This window comes from Ranitomeya variabilis, chromosome 5 (genome assembly GCF_051348905.1).
Source record: "Ranitomeya variabilis isolate aRanVar5 chromosome 5, aRanVar5.hap1, whole genome shotgun sequence".
In the NCBI taxonomy this organism is placed as follows: Eukaryota; Metazoa; Chordata; class Amphibia; order Anura; family Dendrobatidae; genus Ranitomeya; species Ranitomeya variabilis.
Window position 1 is genome coordinate 45,945,470 of NC_135236.1, and position 16,438 is coordinate 45,961,907.

General features: G+C 45.5%; 1 protein-coding gene across 1 annotated transcript; it reads left to right on the forward strand.

Annotated features, from left to right (window-relative positions):
- Positions 1-255: 255 nt before the first annotated feature.
- On the forward strand, positions 256-2,155 carry LOC143773279 (P2Y purinoceptor 4-like). The gene has a single exon (XM_077260764.1). It carries the CDS (start codon positions 256-258, stop codon positions 1,330-1,332), a length of 1,077 nt encoding a protein of 358 aa, XP_077116879.1. The 3' UTR covers positions 1,333-2,155.
- Positions 2,156-16,438: the final 14,283 nt, after the last annotated feature.

Sequence of the window (16,438 nt, forward strand, 5' to 3'; positions counted from 1 at the left end):
AATCTTTAGCCCTGCGATAAACATTGAAGCACAAACAAATCCAACATGTACAAATGTTTCCAAAAATACAGTGAATGGGTAATGGAAAGAAAGGAATTTAGGGGCAAAATGGGTATTTTGTGCATATAATATTAGTAATTGTGTCTTTTATTTTCCTTCTCTTCCATCCCCATCTTTCTGTCTCTCCAGACTTTCCTCAGTTCTACTACACTGTGATGCTGAGACCTCCATAACATTGTAAACACCCGATCCAGCATGCCCTCCTCTTCCTTCACCCCTTTTCTGAACTCCTCAGCTCCAACTTCATCCTCATCACCAGGTTCATCATGCCAACTGGATGAGTCCTACAAGCACATCTTCCTGCCCACCTGCTACCTCATCACCTTCCTGCTCAGCTTGGCTTTGAACTCCATTGTGCTCACACGCTGCCTACGACGACCTTGGAACCCATCTTTGGTTTATATGTTCAACCTGGCACTCAGTGACCTCATGTACAGCTTGTCCTTGCCCTTCCTTATTGCCAGTTACATCTCTCAAGACCGATGGTTGTTTGGAGACCCCATGTGTCGTCTGGTTCGGTTCCTCTTCTACTTCAACCTTTATTGCAGCATCTTCTTCTTGACGTGTATCTCGTTCCACCGATACCTTGGCATCTGCCATCCCATGCGTTCCATGAGGCTGGAGACTATGCGTTGGGTGAGGGCAACCATCCTACTGGTATGGGCCATGGTGTTTGCAATGACCTCCCCTATACTTCTATTTGCCCGTACCGGCCCTCTCGAAGGTCCAGAAGATGGAGTGACTTGTTGGGATGATGCCATAGATGCGGATCTTCATCGTTACATGCCATACGGACTTTTTCTACATGCAGCAGGTTTTTTCTTGCCCTTTTCACTGACTGCCTGGTGCTACTCAAGAGTGGTGCGTACTCTGTGCCGAACTCTCCGTGGAGGTGTTGTCCCGGGGCCAGTGCCAGGTGTGACCCAGAGACGCAAGTCTATCCGGACCATTGTCACCATCACGTTGCTGTTTGCTCTTTGCTTCCTGCCTTTCCATGTCACCCGTACTATTTTTTTGACGATGCGGGCTGGTGGCGCAGCTTTAGGCGGATGTCGTGCCTTGGGAGTGGTGGCAGTCTGCTATAAAGTAACCCGGCCTCTGGCCAGTGCCAATTCTTTTCTCAACGCCCTGTTGTATTTTTTGACCAAGGAACCTTGTGGTCGGGGCCTGAGGAACAAGAAAGAGAGAGATCAAATGGGTAAGGGTGACAAAAAGAGGCCTACCAAGAACGGACAACCCTGGAGTAACTTTTACCCACAATTGCCAAGATAATTTAAGAAATGATGCAAAGAAGTAACTTTTTTTTAGAGATGGTGAACATTGCAAAACCTAATTCTGGGTCCTTGAGTCATTTCTTGTTCTTGCAGTAAAAATTCTATTCATGTCATGGATATCTGGGTGACAAGCAATATGTCCGTCCATGCAGTTGACATAATGGTTTTTTACTGTGCTGTGCTTTACTAAGCTGAAATTTGCCAGAGGTGTGGTAATGGGGGTCACAGTCACCCCTGGACACTATGGAGCCATAACACCCGGTCACAGGCCACTTTAGGAGTGTGCCAAAGCTGAGAAAACTCCAATACCTGGACTGGTGGCCATTGTAGTTGTCATCCAGATTTTCTAGACAAGATGACCAAAAAGATTTCAAAGACACAAAACCTCAAGGAATTATTTACTGGAGATTTTTTTTTGTTTGATGGGGGATGTGGTGAAATATATTATTCTATTTATCACACTGGGCTGAAGACATGCAAACATATATCTGGCACAGATGGGAAAGTGATAGTAACGTAAATGACACAGTGCAGCCCGTAACTTTTGTACGAACTCTACGAAACTTTGCTCTAAAAAGGACTGACGTTATTTCATATACTGAGAAAAGGACAAAGAATATATATCTTTTCTGATGACAAATCTATGCTCCCATATACTGTACATGGGATACAACTTTCTGCTACTTTAGGCTTCTGTATTTTTCTTTACAAATTGGGCACTAGGTGGCGCTTTTGTCATTTGTATTTAAGCAATGCAAAAACACAGGGAAATAGGATTCTCTGTGATGAACTGTTTGTGTTTTATTAAATAAAGATCTTACTGGCTGAATGTATGAATAAGGGATACCTCTGATATATAACGATCAGGAAACTATATCAGTCTGATTATAGCTGTTATACCATAGGTGATATCTGCGCTACTCCGTTACTGATCCATCATTGATCTGGTGTTATTTCTAATCATGCCTTCCTTGATATTATGGTATGTATTTGTATATTGTAGCCTATCGCAGAAAGAACAGCTGCAGTGTAAAGCATTGGGATAAGTAGGTCAGCCTCATTTAAGGCAAAAAGGTGGTTTTAGTCTAAGTCAGATGCCAATGGGCAATGCAGCTAATCTGGAGTCAGCTATCATAGCTGCTCCATAATGTAATGACTGCAAATACAATCTTTATATGGTGTCGTTAATGGACCTTAGTCTTCAGGCTATGTGCCCACATTGCAGAATATAAGCAGAATTTTCCTCATCAAAACAGAACTCCCTTGCCAGGAAATCCGCGCGCGTTTCTATAGCATTTTTTTACGTGTTTTTTTTCTCGCTTTTTTTTCCATGCGTCCCAATACAATTATATAGCGGCAAAATCGCCGCAATTCCGCAAAATTAATAAACATACTGTGTTTTTTTCTGCAATGCGTTTCCGCTGCAGAAAAAAAAAAGCAGTACGGGCACAAGAATGCGGAATTCCATTAAAAAGAATGTGATGCCTTCTGTAAGCGTTTTTTAAGCATTTCCGCAGCGGAAAAACGTGGAAAAAAAACGCTTAAAAACGCAACGTGGGAACATAGCCTCAGTGTTGTGTTTTTAAAGGGGATCTGCTGCCACAATTCACAAAACAAACTGTAACCATTAGAAAATTGATCCATTAGATCTGATATTGATGATACATTCACTTAAAAAAATAATTCTGAATCACTAAAATCCTCAATGAAAGTTTAACAGTCTCTGCCCACCTTGCCTGACTGCCAGCTCCTCAGTGTCCCTCCTCCCTGCTGCCTAATCTCTGCCCACCATGCCTGACTGGCAGCTCCTCAGTGTCCCTCCTTCCTTCTGCTCAATCTCTGCCCACCATGCCTGACTGGCAGCTCCTCAGTGTCCCTCCTTCCTTCTGCTCAATCTCTGCCCACCATGCCTGACTGGCAGCTCCTCAGTGTCCCTCCTTCCTGCTGCTCAATCTCTGCCCACATTGCCTGACTGACAGCTCCTCAGTGTCCCTCCTCCCTGCTGCCTAATCTCTGCCCACCTTGCCTGACTGGCAGCTCCTCAGTGCCCCTCCTTCCTGCTGCTCAATCTCTGCCCACATTGCCTGACTGACAGCTCCTCAGTACCCCTCCTTCCTGCTGCTCAATCCCTGCCTACAAGATGAACAATCCCTCAGTGTCCCTCCTCAATGATGCTGAATCTCTGTCCACCTAGCCGAATTGACAGCTTCTCAGTGTCCCTCTCCTCTGCTACTAAATTTCTCTCTACTTAGGCTGATTGTCAACAACTTGGTGTCCCTTCCGCCTGAGACTGCTGGATCTATGTCCAACTATCCTGATAGATAGCTAATCAGTGTCCCTCCTACATGCTGCTGAATCTCTGTCTGCTTAGCCTGATTGACTTCTCCTGTATGTCCTCTCCATTCTGCTGTATTTGCATATCTGTCCACTTAGCTTTATTGACAGCTCTAGTGTCCCTCCACCCTGCTGCTGAACTTTTGTCTATTTAGACTGATTGATAGCACCTCGGTGTTCCTTTACCTGGTTGCTGCTGAACCTCCATCCACCTGCCTGGATTGATAGCTCCTCAGTGTCACCCCTCCCTGATGAATCTTCATCCACCTGCCTTGATTGATAGCTCCTTTGTGTCACCCCTCCCTGATGAATCTTCATCCACCTGCCTTGATTGGTAGCTCCTCAGTGTCTCTCATCCCTTCTGAATTTCCTTCCTCCTGCCTTGATTGATAGCTCCTCAGTGTCTCTCCTCCCCACTGAATGTCCATCCACCTGCCTTGACAGCTCCTCAGTATCTCCCCTCCCTTCACTTGAAAAAACTGACAGTCACATCCATACACAGACCAAGTGTGAACAGGTGCTAAACCTAGAGTCGCCAACTCCTATACATTCAAGCAAATAAGGCAGCACACTGTAGCGCTGAAACATGCAAACATGAAACATGAAAATTTAACTGCATTACTGCACTAGAAATATGAAAAATGAGAGCGTTTAGCGCATAAAAAAAGGCCAATTTTATGTGTACCTGGTAGCCACTTTACGGCATCTCTCTTATACCAGGTCCTACGATTTCCTTCCTCACTGAGAATAAACATCTCCATCTAAATGGGTGCCTATGAAAACCTCTTGTGAGACTACCATTCTCTCTCTCTGTGGAGGGGTAATGAACCTGCTGCAATTCAAACACCTGTGACTAGGAGGCGGAGTGCTCGGTCAGAAGGCTAAATAATACATTTGAAAAAACTGACCGTCACATCCATACACAGACCAAGTGTGAACAGGTGCTAAACCTAGAGTCGCCAACTCCTATACATTCAAGCAAAAAAGGTAGCACACTGCAGCGCTGAAACATGCAAACCTCCATCCACTTGCCTTGATTGATAGCTCCTCAGTGTTTGTCCTTTATGATGAATCTTGATCCACCTGCTTGATTGATAGCTCCTCATTGTCTCCCCTCCTTATAGAGTCTCAATCCACCTGCCTTGATTGATAGCTCCTCATTGTCTCCTCTCCCTGCGGAATCTCCATCCACTTGACTTGATTGATAGCTCCTCATTGTTTCCCCTCCCTGATGAATCTTCATTCACCTGTCTTGATTGATAGCTCCTCATTGTCTCCCCTCCCTGTTGAGTCTCCATCCACTTGCATTGATTGATACCTCCTCATTGTTTCCCCTCCTTAGGGTACTGTCACACAGTGCAATTTTGATCGCTACGACGGTACGATTCGTGACGTTCTATCGTTACGATATCGCAGTGTCTGACACGCAGCAGCGATCAGGGACCCTGCTGAGAATCGTACGTCGTAGCAGATCGTTTGGAACTTTCTTTCGTCGCTTGATCACCCGCTGACATCGCTGGATCGTTGTGTGTGACAGCGATCCAGCGATGTGTTTTAATGTAACCAGGGTAAACATCGGGTTACTAAGCGCAGGGCCGCGCTTAGTAACCCGATGTTTACCCTGGTTACCAGCGTAAACGTAAAAAAAACAAACAGTACATACTTACATTCCGGTATCTGTCCTCCGGCGTCTCAGCTTCTCTGCACTGTGAGCGCCGGCCAGCCAGAAAGCGAGCACAGCGGTGACGTCTGACGTCACCGCTGTGCTTTCCGGCTATGGCGCTTACACAGTGCAGAGAAGCTGAGACGCCGGGGGACAGACACCGGAATGTAAGTATGTACTGTTTGTTTTTTTTACGTTTACGCTGGTAACCAGGGTAAACATCGGGTTACTAAGCGCGGCCCTGCGCTTAGTAACCCGATGTTTACCCTGGTTACCCGGGGACTTCGGCATCGCTCCAGCACCGTGATTGCAACGTGTGACCGCAGTCTACGACGCTGGAGCGATAATCATACGACGCTGCTACGTCACGGATCTTGCCGTCGTAGCGATCAAAATTGCACTGTGTGACAGTACCCTTACAGAGTCTCCATCCACCTGCCTTAATTGATAGCTTCTCAGTGTCTCCCCTCCCTGATGAATCTTCATTCACCTGCTTGATTGATAGCTCCTCATTGTCTCCCCTCCCTGTTGAGTCTCCATCCACTCGCATTGATTGATACCTCCTCATTGTTTCCCCTCCTCATAGTCTCCACCTGCCTTGATTGATAGCTCCTCATTGTCTCCCCTCCTTACAGAGTCTCCATCCACCTGCCTTGATTGATAGCTTCTCATTGTCTCCTCTCCCTGCTGAATCTCCATCCACCTGTGATGCTTGATAGTCCCTCAGTGGCTCCCCTCACTGCTGAATGTTTGTCCACCTGCCTTGGTTGATAGCTCTTCAGTGTCTCCCCTCCCTGCTGAATCTGTATCCACCTGCCTTGATTGATAGCTACAGTACTAAGTGTCTCCTTTCACTGTTTAATCTTCGGCCACCTGCCTTGAATGATAACTACTCAGTGTCTCCCCTCCTTGCTGAATCTCCATTCATTTGCTTTGATTGATAGCTCCTCAGTGTCTCCCCTCCTTGCTGAATCTCCATTCATCTGCTTTGATTGATAGCTTCTCAGTGTCTGCCCTCACTGCTGAATCTTCATCCACCTGCCTTGGTTGATAGCTCCTCAGTGTTCCTCCTCCCTGCTGCTGGTGGGTCTCCACCCACCTTGCTTAAATGATAGCTTCTGGTTGCCAAATTTCTGCTGATTATCGGCACCCCAGTATCCCTCCCCTCTGCTGCTGCTGTTGAATCTATGTCTTTTTAGCCTGATTGACAGCTCCTCTGTGTCCCATTCTCTACTTGTACTGAAATTCTTTCCACTTACATTGTCAGCTCCTCGATGTCCCTCCTCCCTGCTGCTGCTGCTTATTCTCCCCCAACCTTGATCGATAGCTCCTTAGTGCCTCTTTTCCCTGCTGATAAATCTTTGTGCACCTTGTCTAATTTCTGCCCATCTAACATGATTGACAAGTCCTCAGTCTTTCCTGCTGCAGAATCTTTGTCAGCTTCTTGTGTTTGATATTTCCTTAGGGTCTCTCCACTCAGGTGCTGCTGAATCGGTGTCCTTTCCGCCTCTTCAACAGCTCCTCAGTGCACCTCCTCTCTGCTGCGGCAGAATCTCTACCCAGTCTGATTGACAGAGCCATAGTGTTAATCCTTTCTGCTTCTGCTGCTGAACCTCTGTCCATCTATCCAGATTGAGAGGTTTTCAGTGACCCTCCTGCTGCTGAGATCTCACACTGCTAAGTACAAGCTGCTAAATGCAAGCTGTGTAAGGAAGACTTCACATATTAGGGGACAAATTTATTAAGACTGACATTGTACATGCCAATCTTAATTAAGGGCTTCCTGGAGTATGATGTGACGAATTTATTAAAAAATGCACGCCACTTAATAAATTTAGAGCACCTTCTGTGGGGTGCACTCTGCCAGAAATGCTACTCTGGTAAGTGTCTGTAGTAGCATTTTTGCTGTAAAAAATGCCTGAATTTGACAAGTGGGCATAGCTTTGCCCCATACTGCCCTGTGACATTCTTATGTAGATTTTCAAAATAAGTACACCAGCCTCACCAAGTCATCACAAGTCTATTTCATATTGTATGCAATTAGTAATGTTAAATCTGGCAACAAATCCTTTATATGAACGTTAAGAAGAAAAGCTCCAAGACCTCGTCTCTCGGGACACACATTGAAAATAGTTGAGCAAAGGAAAAAAAAATCATAATAAAAAAATAAAAGAAATAGGATGCCCAGCCTTCAACATAGTGACCTGATGTGGGCATATTTTAAAGTATCTGAAAAAAAAATATTTTATATGAATTTGTTTTAGGGGTTTTTTTTTATGTATTTGAGCAAAAACAATTTAATGAATAGAAAAATACATATATTTTTTTCAAACAATAAAAGGTCTGTATTGCACAAAAAAAACAAAGCAACTGGTAAAAACGAAAACATAGGAAAAAAGTAAAGCACAGAACTTCATTCATTCATTGCACGTTAGCTGAAGCAGCCACTAGAGGGAGCTCACCGCATACAGATGTGTACAGCCACCACTAGAGGGAGCTCACTGCATACAGATGTGTACAGCCACCACTAGAGGGAGCTCACCGCATACAGATGTGTACAGCCACCACTAGAGGGACCTCACTGCATACAGATGTGTACAGCCACCACTAGAGGGAGCTCACCGCATACAGATGTGTACAGCCACCACTAGAGGGAGCTCACCGCATACAGATGTGTACAGCCACCACTAGAGGGAGCTCACTGCATACAGATGTGTACAGCCACCACTAGAGGGAGCTCACTGCATACAGATGTGTACAGCCACCACTAGAGGGAGCTCACTGCATACAGATGTGTACAGCCACCACTAGAGGGAGCTCACTGCATACAGATGTGTACAGCCACCACTAGAGGGAGCTCACTGCATACAGATGTGTACAGCTTACATTGAGTTGAGCTACTTTGTATGCAGGGAGCTCCCCCTAGTGGTGGCTGCAGACAATTATCTATTACCTTTTCTTCTGCTGCATTCTCTATTATCTGTCACGTCTCCTCATTGCGGATGTATTATTCTTCCTGTGAACCACACAAGGATCGACCTTAGCACTCTGCCTTCATGTAACATCCTCAGTTTACTTGGAAATCTCCTGAAGTGAAGGTCATAGTGAGACGGGAGTCTGCAATTATTTCCTATCTGGTTACGGATTAATGGAAGACCCGCGCCGGATGCAGCCATGTTCCCAGGGGCGATGTTTGGAGGGAACATTCCGATTCCACAATCCTTCACATTTAGTCTAGATTTTCTTATATAATAAAACCAGAAGAAGTTATGCAGGAAGGATAGAGATGTCAGCAGGGCAGGAATCCAAGTCTTGTTTACTGGCATCTGTCATCAGAAAAATCAATATTTCTGCTAAATGTATTTTTTTAGATGTTCAGCATTTGTCTCCCCTATTTTCTATACCTTTATCTAATAAAAAGAAAAATTAGAATTCACTTAATTCAAGAAAAAGACGTCCTGTACAAAAGACTACACGTGCTACATCAATATATCGCCATTCACTACAGGTGATGTCACAGCTCACCTCCTCCTCCTTTACAATGACTGATAACACCTCTATATACAGCAGATAACACAAGATCCACCATTCACAATAGGTGATGTCACAGCCCACCTCCTCCTCCTGTACAATGACTGATAACACCTCTATATACAGCAGATAAGACAAGATCCACCATTCACAATAGGTGATGTCACAGCTCACCTCCTCCTCCTGTACAATGACTGATAACACCTCTATATACAGTAGATAACAACACAGGATCCACCATTCACAATAGGTGATGTCACAGCTCACCTCCTCCTCCTGTACAATGACTGATGACACCTCTATATACAGTAGATAACTGTTATGATCCTGGTGGCAAGGATAGCAAACTGACCTGCTAAGTAACAGAAATCCTTAGGACAAGCTCTGGGGATGTGGGAGCTATACTGACCGCAACCCTGATTCTATCAATACACACTATAGGCAGCCGTGGAGCGTTACCTAAAATCCTAGACGCCTCGTCACAGCCTGAGAAACTAGCTACCCCTAGAGAGAAGGCAAGCCTCCCTTGCCTCAGAGAAATCACCCCAAAGTTTTAGACAGCCCCCCACAAATAATAACGGTGAGTTAAGGGGAAAACACAAACATAGAAATGAAAACAGGTTTTTAGCAAATGAGGCCCGCTAACACTAAATAGTAAGAAGACAGCAAGGGATCTGTGCGGTCAGTATAAAATGCTATCAAAAATAATCCACGCAGAAATTACAAGAACCCCCACACCGACTCACGATGTGAGGGGCGCAACTCTGCACCCCAGAACTTCCAGCAAGCGAAAATATTACATATAAGCAAGATGGACAGAACTCATCATATACAGAGAAACATTTTCAAGGAAATAATGAGCAAACATAAACTAGCAAGACTTAGCTTCTCTGGAGGAGACAGGTAACAAGGAAAGTCCAGAGAGAACAGAACCAGTACTGAATACAACGACAGCAGGCAAAAAGTGAAGGTCCAGGTGGAGTTAAATAGAGGCCAGACTAGCAGAAACGAGGCAGCTGGATTCCAGCTACAGACCCGCAGTAAGCACTAAAGGCCACCAGAGGGAGCCCAAGAACAGAACTCACACAATACCACTCATGACCACAGGAGGGAGCCCGAGAACGGAATTCACAACAGTACCCCACCCTTGAGGAGGGGTCACCGAACCCTCACCAGAGCCCCCAGGCCGATCCGGACGAGCCAGATGAAGGGCACGAACCAAATCAGCCGCATGGACATCAGAGGCGACAACCCAGGAATTATCCTCCTGACCATAGCCCTTCCACTTAACCAAGTACTGAAGCTTCCGTCTCGAAATACGAGAATCCAAGATCTTCTCCATCACATACTCCAATTCTCCCTCAACCAACACCGGAGCAGGAGGATCAACAGAAGGAACCACAGGCACCACATACCTCCGCAATAATGACCTATGGAACACATTATGAATGGCAAACGATGCTGGGAGGTCCAAACGAAATGACACAGGGTTAAGGATTTCTAAAATCTTATAAGGACCGATGAAACGAGGCTTGAACTTAGGAGAGGAAACCTTCATAGGAACGAAACGAGAAGACAGCCATACCAAATCCCCAACACGAAGTCGGGGACCCACACAGCGACAGCGGTTAGCAAAGCGCTGAGCCTTCTCTTGTGACAATGTCAAATTGTCCACTACGTGGTTCCAAATCTGTTGCAACCTATCCACCACAGAATCCACCCCAGGACAGTCCGAAGGCTCAACCTGACCTGAGGAAAAACGAGGATGAAAACCAGAATTGCAAAAAAAAGGTGAAACCAAAGTAGCAGAACTAGCCCGATTATTGAGGGCGAACTCAGCCAATGGCAAAATGGACACCCAATTATCCTGATCAGCCGAAACAAAACATCTCAGATAAGTTTCCAAGGTCTGATTAGTTCGTTCAGTTTGGCCATTCGTCTGAGGATGGAAGGCCGACGAAAACGACAAATCAATGTCCATCTTAGCACAAAAGGACCGCCAAAATCTGGACACAAACTGGGATCCTCTGTCAGACACAATGTTCTCCGGAATCCCATGCAAACGAACCACATTCTGAAAAAACAGCGGCACCAAATCGGAGGAGGAAGGCAGCTTAGGCAAGGGCACCAAATGGACCATTTTAGAAAAACGATCACAAACCACCCAGATGACAGACATCCTCTGAGAGACTGGAAGATCCGAAATAAAATCCATGGAAATATGCGTCCAAGGCCTCTTTGGGACAGGCAAAGGCAAAAGCAAACCACTGGCACGAGAACAGCAAGGCTTGGCCCGAGCACAAATCCCACAGGACTGCACAAAGGAACGCACATCCCGCGACAAGGACGGCCACCAAAAGGACCTAGCCACCAAATCCCTGGTACCAAAAATTCCAGGATGACCCGCCAACACCGAAGAATGAACCTCGGAAATAACTCTACTGGTCCATCTATCCGGGACAAACAGTCTCTCCGGTGGACAACGGTCAGGTTTATTGGCCTGAAATTCCTGCAGCACCCGCCGCAAATCAGGGGAGATGGCAGACAGAATCACCCCCTCTCTGAGGATACCAGCCGGTTCAGAAACTCCCGGAGAGTCAGGCACAAAACTCCTAGAAAGGGCATCAGCCTTCACGTTCTTTGAACCCGGAAGGTATGAAACCACGAAATTGAAACGGGAGAAAAACAGCGACCATCGAGCCTGTCTAGGATTTAACCGTTTGGCAGACTCGCGATAAGTCAAATTCTTGTGATCCGTCAAGACCACCACACGATGTTTGGCTCCCTCAAGCCAATGTCGCCACTCCTCAAATGCCCACTTCATTGCCAACATCTCCCGATTACCAACATCATAATTCCGCTCGGCAGGCGAAAACTTTCTTGAAAAGAAAGCACATGGCCTCATCATAGAGCCATCAGAGTTTTTCTGCGACAAAACAGCCCCTGCTCCTATCTCAGAGGCATCAACCTCGACCTGGAAAGGAAGAGAGACATCCGGCTGACGCAAGACAGGAGCCGAAGAAAACCGACGTTTCAGCTCCTGAAAGGCCTCCACGGCCGCAGGAGACCAATTCGTCACATCAGAACCCTTCTTGGTCAAATCCGTCAAAGGCTTAACCACAATAGAGAAATTAGTGATGAAGCGACAGTAAAAATTAGCAAAGCCCAAGAACTTCTGAAGACTCTTCACAGATGTAGGTTGAGTCCAGTCATAAATAGCCTGGACCTTAACTGGATCCATCTCAATAGTGGAAGGAGAAAAAATAAAACCCAAAAAGGAAACCTTCTGAACTCCGAAGAGACATTTAGAGCCCTTCACAAATAAGGCATTGGCACGCAGGACCTGAAATACCATCCTGACCTGCTTCACATGGGATTCCCAATCGTCAGAAAATACCAAAATATCATCCAGATACACAATCATAAATCTATCCAGATACTCTCGGAAGATGTCGTGCATAAAGGACTGAAACACGGAAGGTGCATTAGAGAGCCCAAAAGGCATCACCAAGTACTCAAAATGGCCTTCGGGCGTATTAAATGCCGTTTTCCATTCATCGCCCTGTTTTATACGCACAAGATTATACGCTCCTCGAAGATCTATCTTGGTGAACCAACTGGACCCCCTAATCCGAGCAAACAGATCAGACAGCAATGGCAATGGATACTGAAATTTGACCGTGATGTTATTTAGGAGGCGATAATCTATACAGGGTCTCAGAGAACCATCCTTCTTGGCCACAAAAAAGAACCCCGCACCCAAAGGGGACGAGGACGGGCGAATATGCCCCTTCTCCAAGGACTCCTTTATATAACTCCGCATAGCGGCATGTTCTGGTACAGATAAATTGAAAAGTCGTCCCTTAGGGAACTTACTACCAGGAATCAAATTTATAGCACAATCACAATCCCTATGAGGAGGTAGGGCACTGGATTTGGGCTCATCAAATACATCCTGGTAGTCCGACAGAAATTCAGGGACTTCAGAAGGAGTAGAAGCAGCAATTGACACCAAAGGAGCATCGCCATGAATCCCCTGGCAACCCCAACTTGACACAGACATTGCTTTCCAATCCAGGACTGGATTATGAGCCTGCAGCCATGGCAGACCCAACACGACAACATCATGCAAATTATGTAACACAAGAAAACGAATCACCTCCTGATGTGCAGGAGTCATGCACATAGTCACTTGAGTCCAGTACTGAGGCTTATTCTTGGCCAATGGCGTAGCATCAATTCCCTTTAGTGGAATAGGAAATTGCAAAGGCTCCAAGATAAAACCACAGCGCCTGGCAAATGACAAATCCATCAAGTTCAGGGCAGCACCTGAATCCACAAAAGCCATAACTGAGTAGGATGACAGGGAGCAAATCAAAGTAACAGACAAAATGAATTTGGGCTGTACAGTACCAATGGTGACAGATCTAGCGAACCTATTTGTGCGCTTAGAACAATCAGAGATAACATGAGTTGAGTCACCACAGTAAAAGCACAACCCATTCTGACGTCTGTGATTCTGCCGTTCAATTCTGGTCAGAATCCTGTCACATTGCATAGACTCAGGCTTCTGCTCAGAAAATACCGCCAGATGGTGCACAGGGTTGCGCTCCCGCAAACGCCGATCAATCTGAATGGCCAACGACATAGACTCATTCAGACCCGCAGGCGTGGGAAACCCCACCATAACATCCTTAACGGCTTCAGAAAGACCCTTTCTGAAAACGCTGCCAGGGCACACTCATTCCACTGAGTGAGCACAGACCATTTCCTAAACTTCTGACAGTAAACCTCTGCTTCATCCAGACCCTGAGAGAGAGCCAGCAAAACCTTTTCTGCCTGGTCTACTAGATTAGGTTCCTCATAAAGCAATCCAAGCGCCAGAAAAAACGCATCCACATTTAGTAATGCAGGATCTCCTGGCGGCAGAGAGAATGCCCAATCTTGAGGGTCACCACGTAACAAAGAAATAATAATTTTAACTTGCTGAACAGGGTCACCAGAGGAACGAGGTCTCAGAGAAAGGAATAATTTACAATTATTTTTGAAATTCAAAAACCTAGATCTATCTCCAGAGAATAACTCAGGAATTGGTATTTTAGGCTCTGACATAGGACTGTGAACTACATAATCCTGGATACCTTGTACCCTTGCAGTGAGATGATCCAGACTAGAGGACAGACTCTGAATGTCCATGTCTGCAGCTGAATTCTGAACCACCCAGAGATTAAGGGGAGGAGAGAGGCTAGCCACACTGCAGAGGAAAAAAAAATGAACTCAGGATCTCTCTTATCCCTCTTTTGCGATGCATTAACTCTTTTTTGGCCTGCTGTACTGTTATGATCCTGGTGGCAAGGATAGCAAACTGACCTGCTAAGTAACAGAAATCCTTAGGACAAGCTCTGGGGATGTGGGAGCTATACTGACCGCAACCCTGATTCTATCAATACACACTATAGGCAGCCGTGGAGCGTTACCTAAAATCCTAGACGTCTCGTCACAGCCTGAGAAACTAGCTACCCCTAGAGAGAAGGCAAGCCTCCCTTGCCTCAGAGAAATCACCCCAAAGTTTTAGACAGCCCCCCACAAATAATAACGGTGAGTTAAGGGGAAAACACAAACATAGAAATGAAAACAGGTTTTTAGCAAATGAGGCCCGCTAACACTAAATAGTAAGAAGACAGCAAGGGATCTGTGCGGTCAGTATAAAATGCTATCAAAAATAATCCACGCAGAAATTACAAGAACCCCCACACCGACTCACGATGTGAGGGGCGCAACTCTGCACCCCAGAACTTCCAGCAAGCGAAAATATTACATATAAGCAAGATGGACAGAACTCATCATATACAGAGAAACATTTTCAAGGAAATAATGAGCAAACATAAACTAGCAAGACTTAGCTTCTCTGGAGGAGACAGGTAACAAGGAAAGTCCAGAGAGAACAGAACCAGTACTGAATACAACGACAGCAGGCAAAAAGTGAAGGTCCAGGTGGAGTTAAATAGAGGCCAGACTAGCAGAAACGAGGCAGCTGGATTCCAGCTACAGACCCGCAGTAAGCACTAAAGGCCACCAGAGGGAGCCCAAGAGCAGAACTCACACAATACCACTCATGACCACAGGAGGGAGCCCGAGAACGGAATTCACAACAGATAACACAGGATCCACCATTCACAATAGGTGATGTCACAGCTCACCTCCTCCTCCTGTACAATGACTGATGACACCTCTATATACAGTAGATAACACAGGATCCACCATTCACAATAGGTGATGTCACAGCTCACCTCCTCCTGCTCCTGTACTAGGACTGATAACACCTCTATATACAGTAGATAACACAGGATCCACCATTCACAATAGGTGATGTCACAGCTCACCTCCTCCTGTACAATGACTGATAACACCTCTATATACAGTACATAATACAGGATCCACCATTCACAATACGTGATGTCACAGCTCACCTCCTCCTCCTGTACAATGACTGATAACACCTATATATACAGCAGATAACAGGATCCACCATTCACAATAGGTGATGTTGCAGCTCACCTCCTCCTCCTGTACAATGACTGATGATAACATTTCTATATACAGTAGATAACACATGATCCACCATTCACAATAGGTGATGTCACAGCTCACCTCCTCCTCCTGTACAATGACTGATAACACCTCTATATACAGTAGATAACACAGGATCCACCATACACAATAGGTGACATCACAGTTCACCTCCTCCCCCTGTACAATGACTGATAACACCTCTATATACAGTAGATAACACAGGACCCACCATTCACAATAGGTGATATCACAGCTCACCTCCTCCTCCTGTACAATGACTGATAACACCTCTATATACAGTAGATAACACAGGATCCACCATTCACAATAGGTGATGTCACAGCTCACCTCCTCCTCTCCCTGTACAATAATTGAACCTACAAAGCAAACCTCAGAGCTACCAGAGGACAACCCCCGTAAGCCACTGCATATGAACCAAAAAAAGAACCTTAACGATAATGGATAAATAATATAGCTAGAAATTATAATAAATCAATGTGATAATACACAAAATCCATAGCAGACGGGGGTAGACATAAATATAAAGTTTATTTAGAAAGAACTAATACTTATAATGAAATAATACACAAGAGACAGCAATGAAACGTGAGTAGTGACAGCTAAAAAAACAGCACATAAGATGTGATGAAAAAAATGCGCTGTAAGACAGCACAAAGAAACTGAAATCACTGCTGCAAAACCCGCAATACCTGAAGCAGTGGTGCCAAAAATGAGAACAGCCAAATATCAGTGCAATCACATAAAGAGTAACAGCTACGATGCCAACTAATAACACTATGACTGGATATCCAGGGTGCTGGAGTACTGCACCGTAGGATAATAAACAAGATAACTCTAATGCAAGGTTGTGCCAAATTAGGCTACATACTGATACCTTGGGACATCACGGCAACAGGATGCGGGCATGCACGCAGGAAAAGGGCCTCAACGCACGTTTCACCGCCTTGGCTTAGTCAGGAGGTGTAATGACTGATAACACCAC

What these genes read in the sequence shown, in the direction of transcription:
- LOC143773279 (XM_077260764.1), top strand. Translation starts at nt 256, where the DNA reads ATGCCCTCCTCTTCCTTCACCCCTTTTCTGAACTCCTCAGCTCCAACT.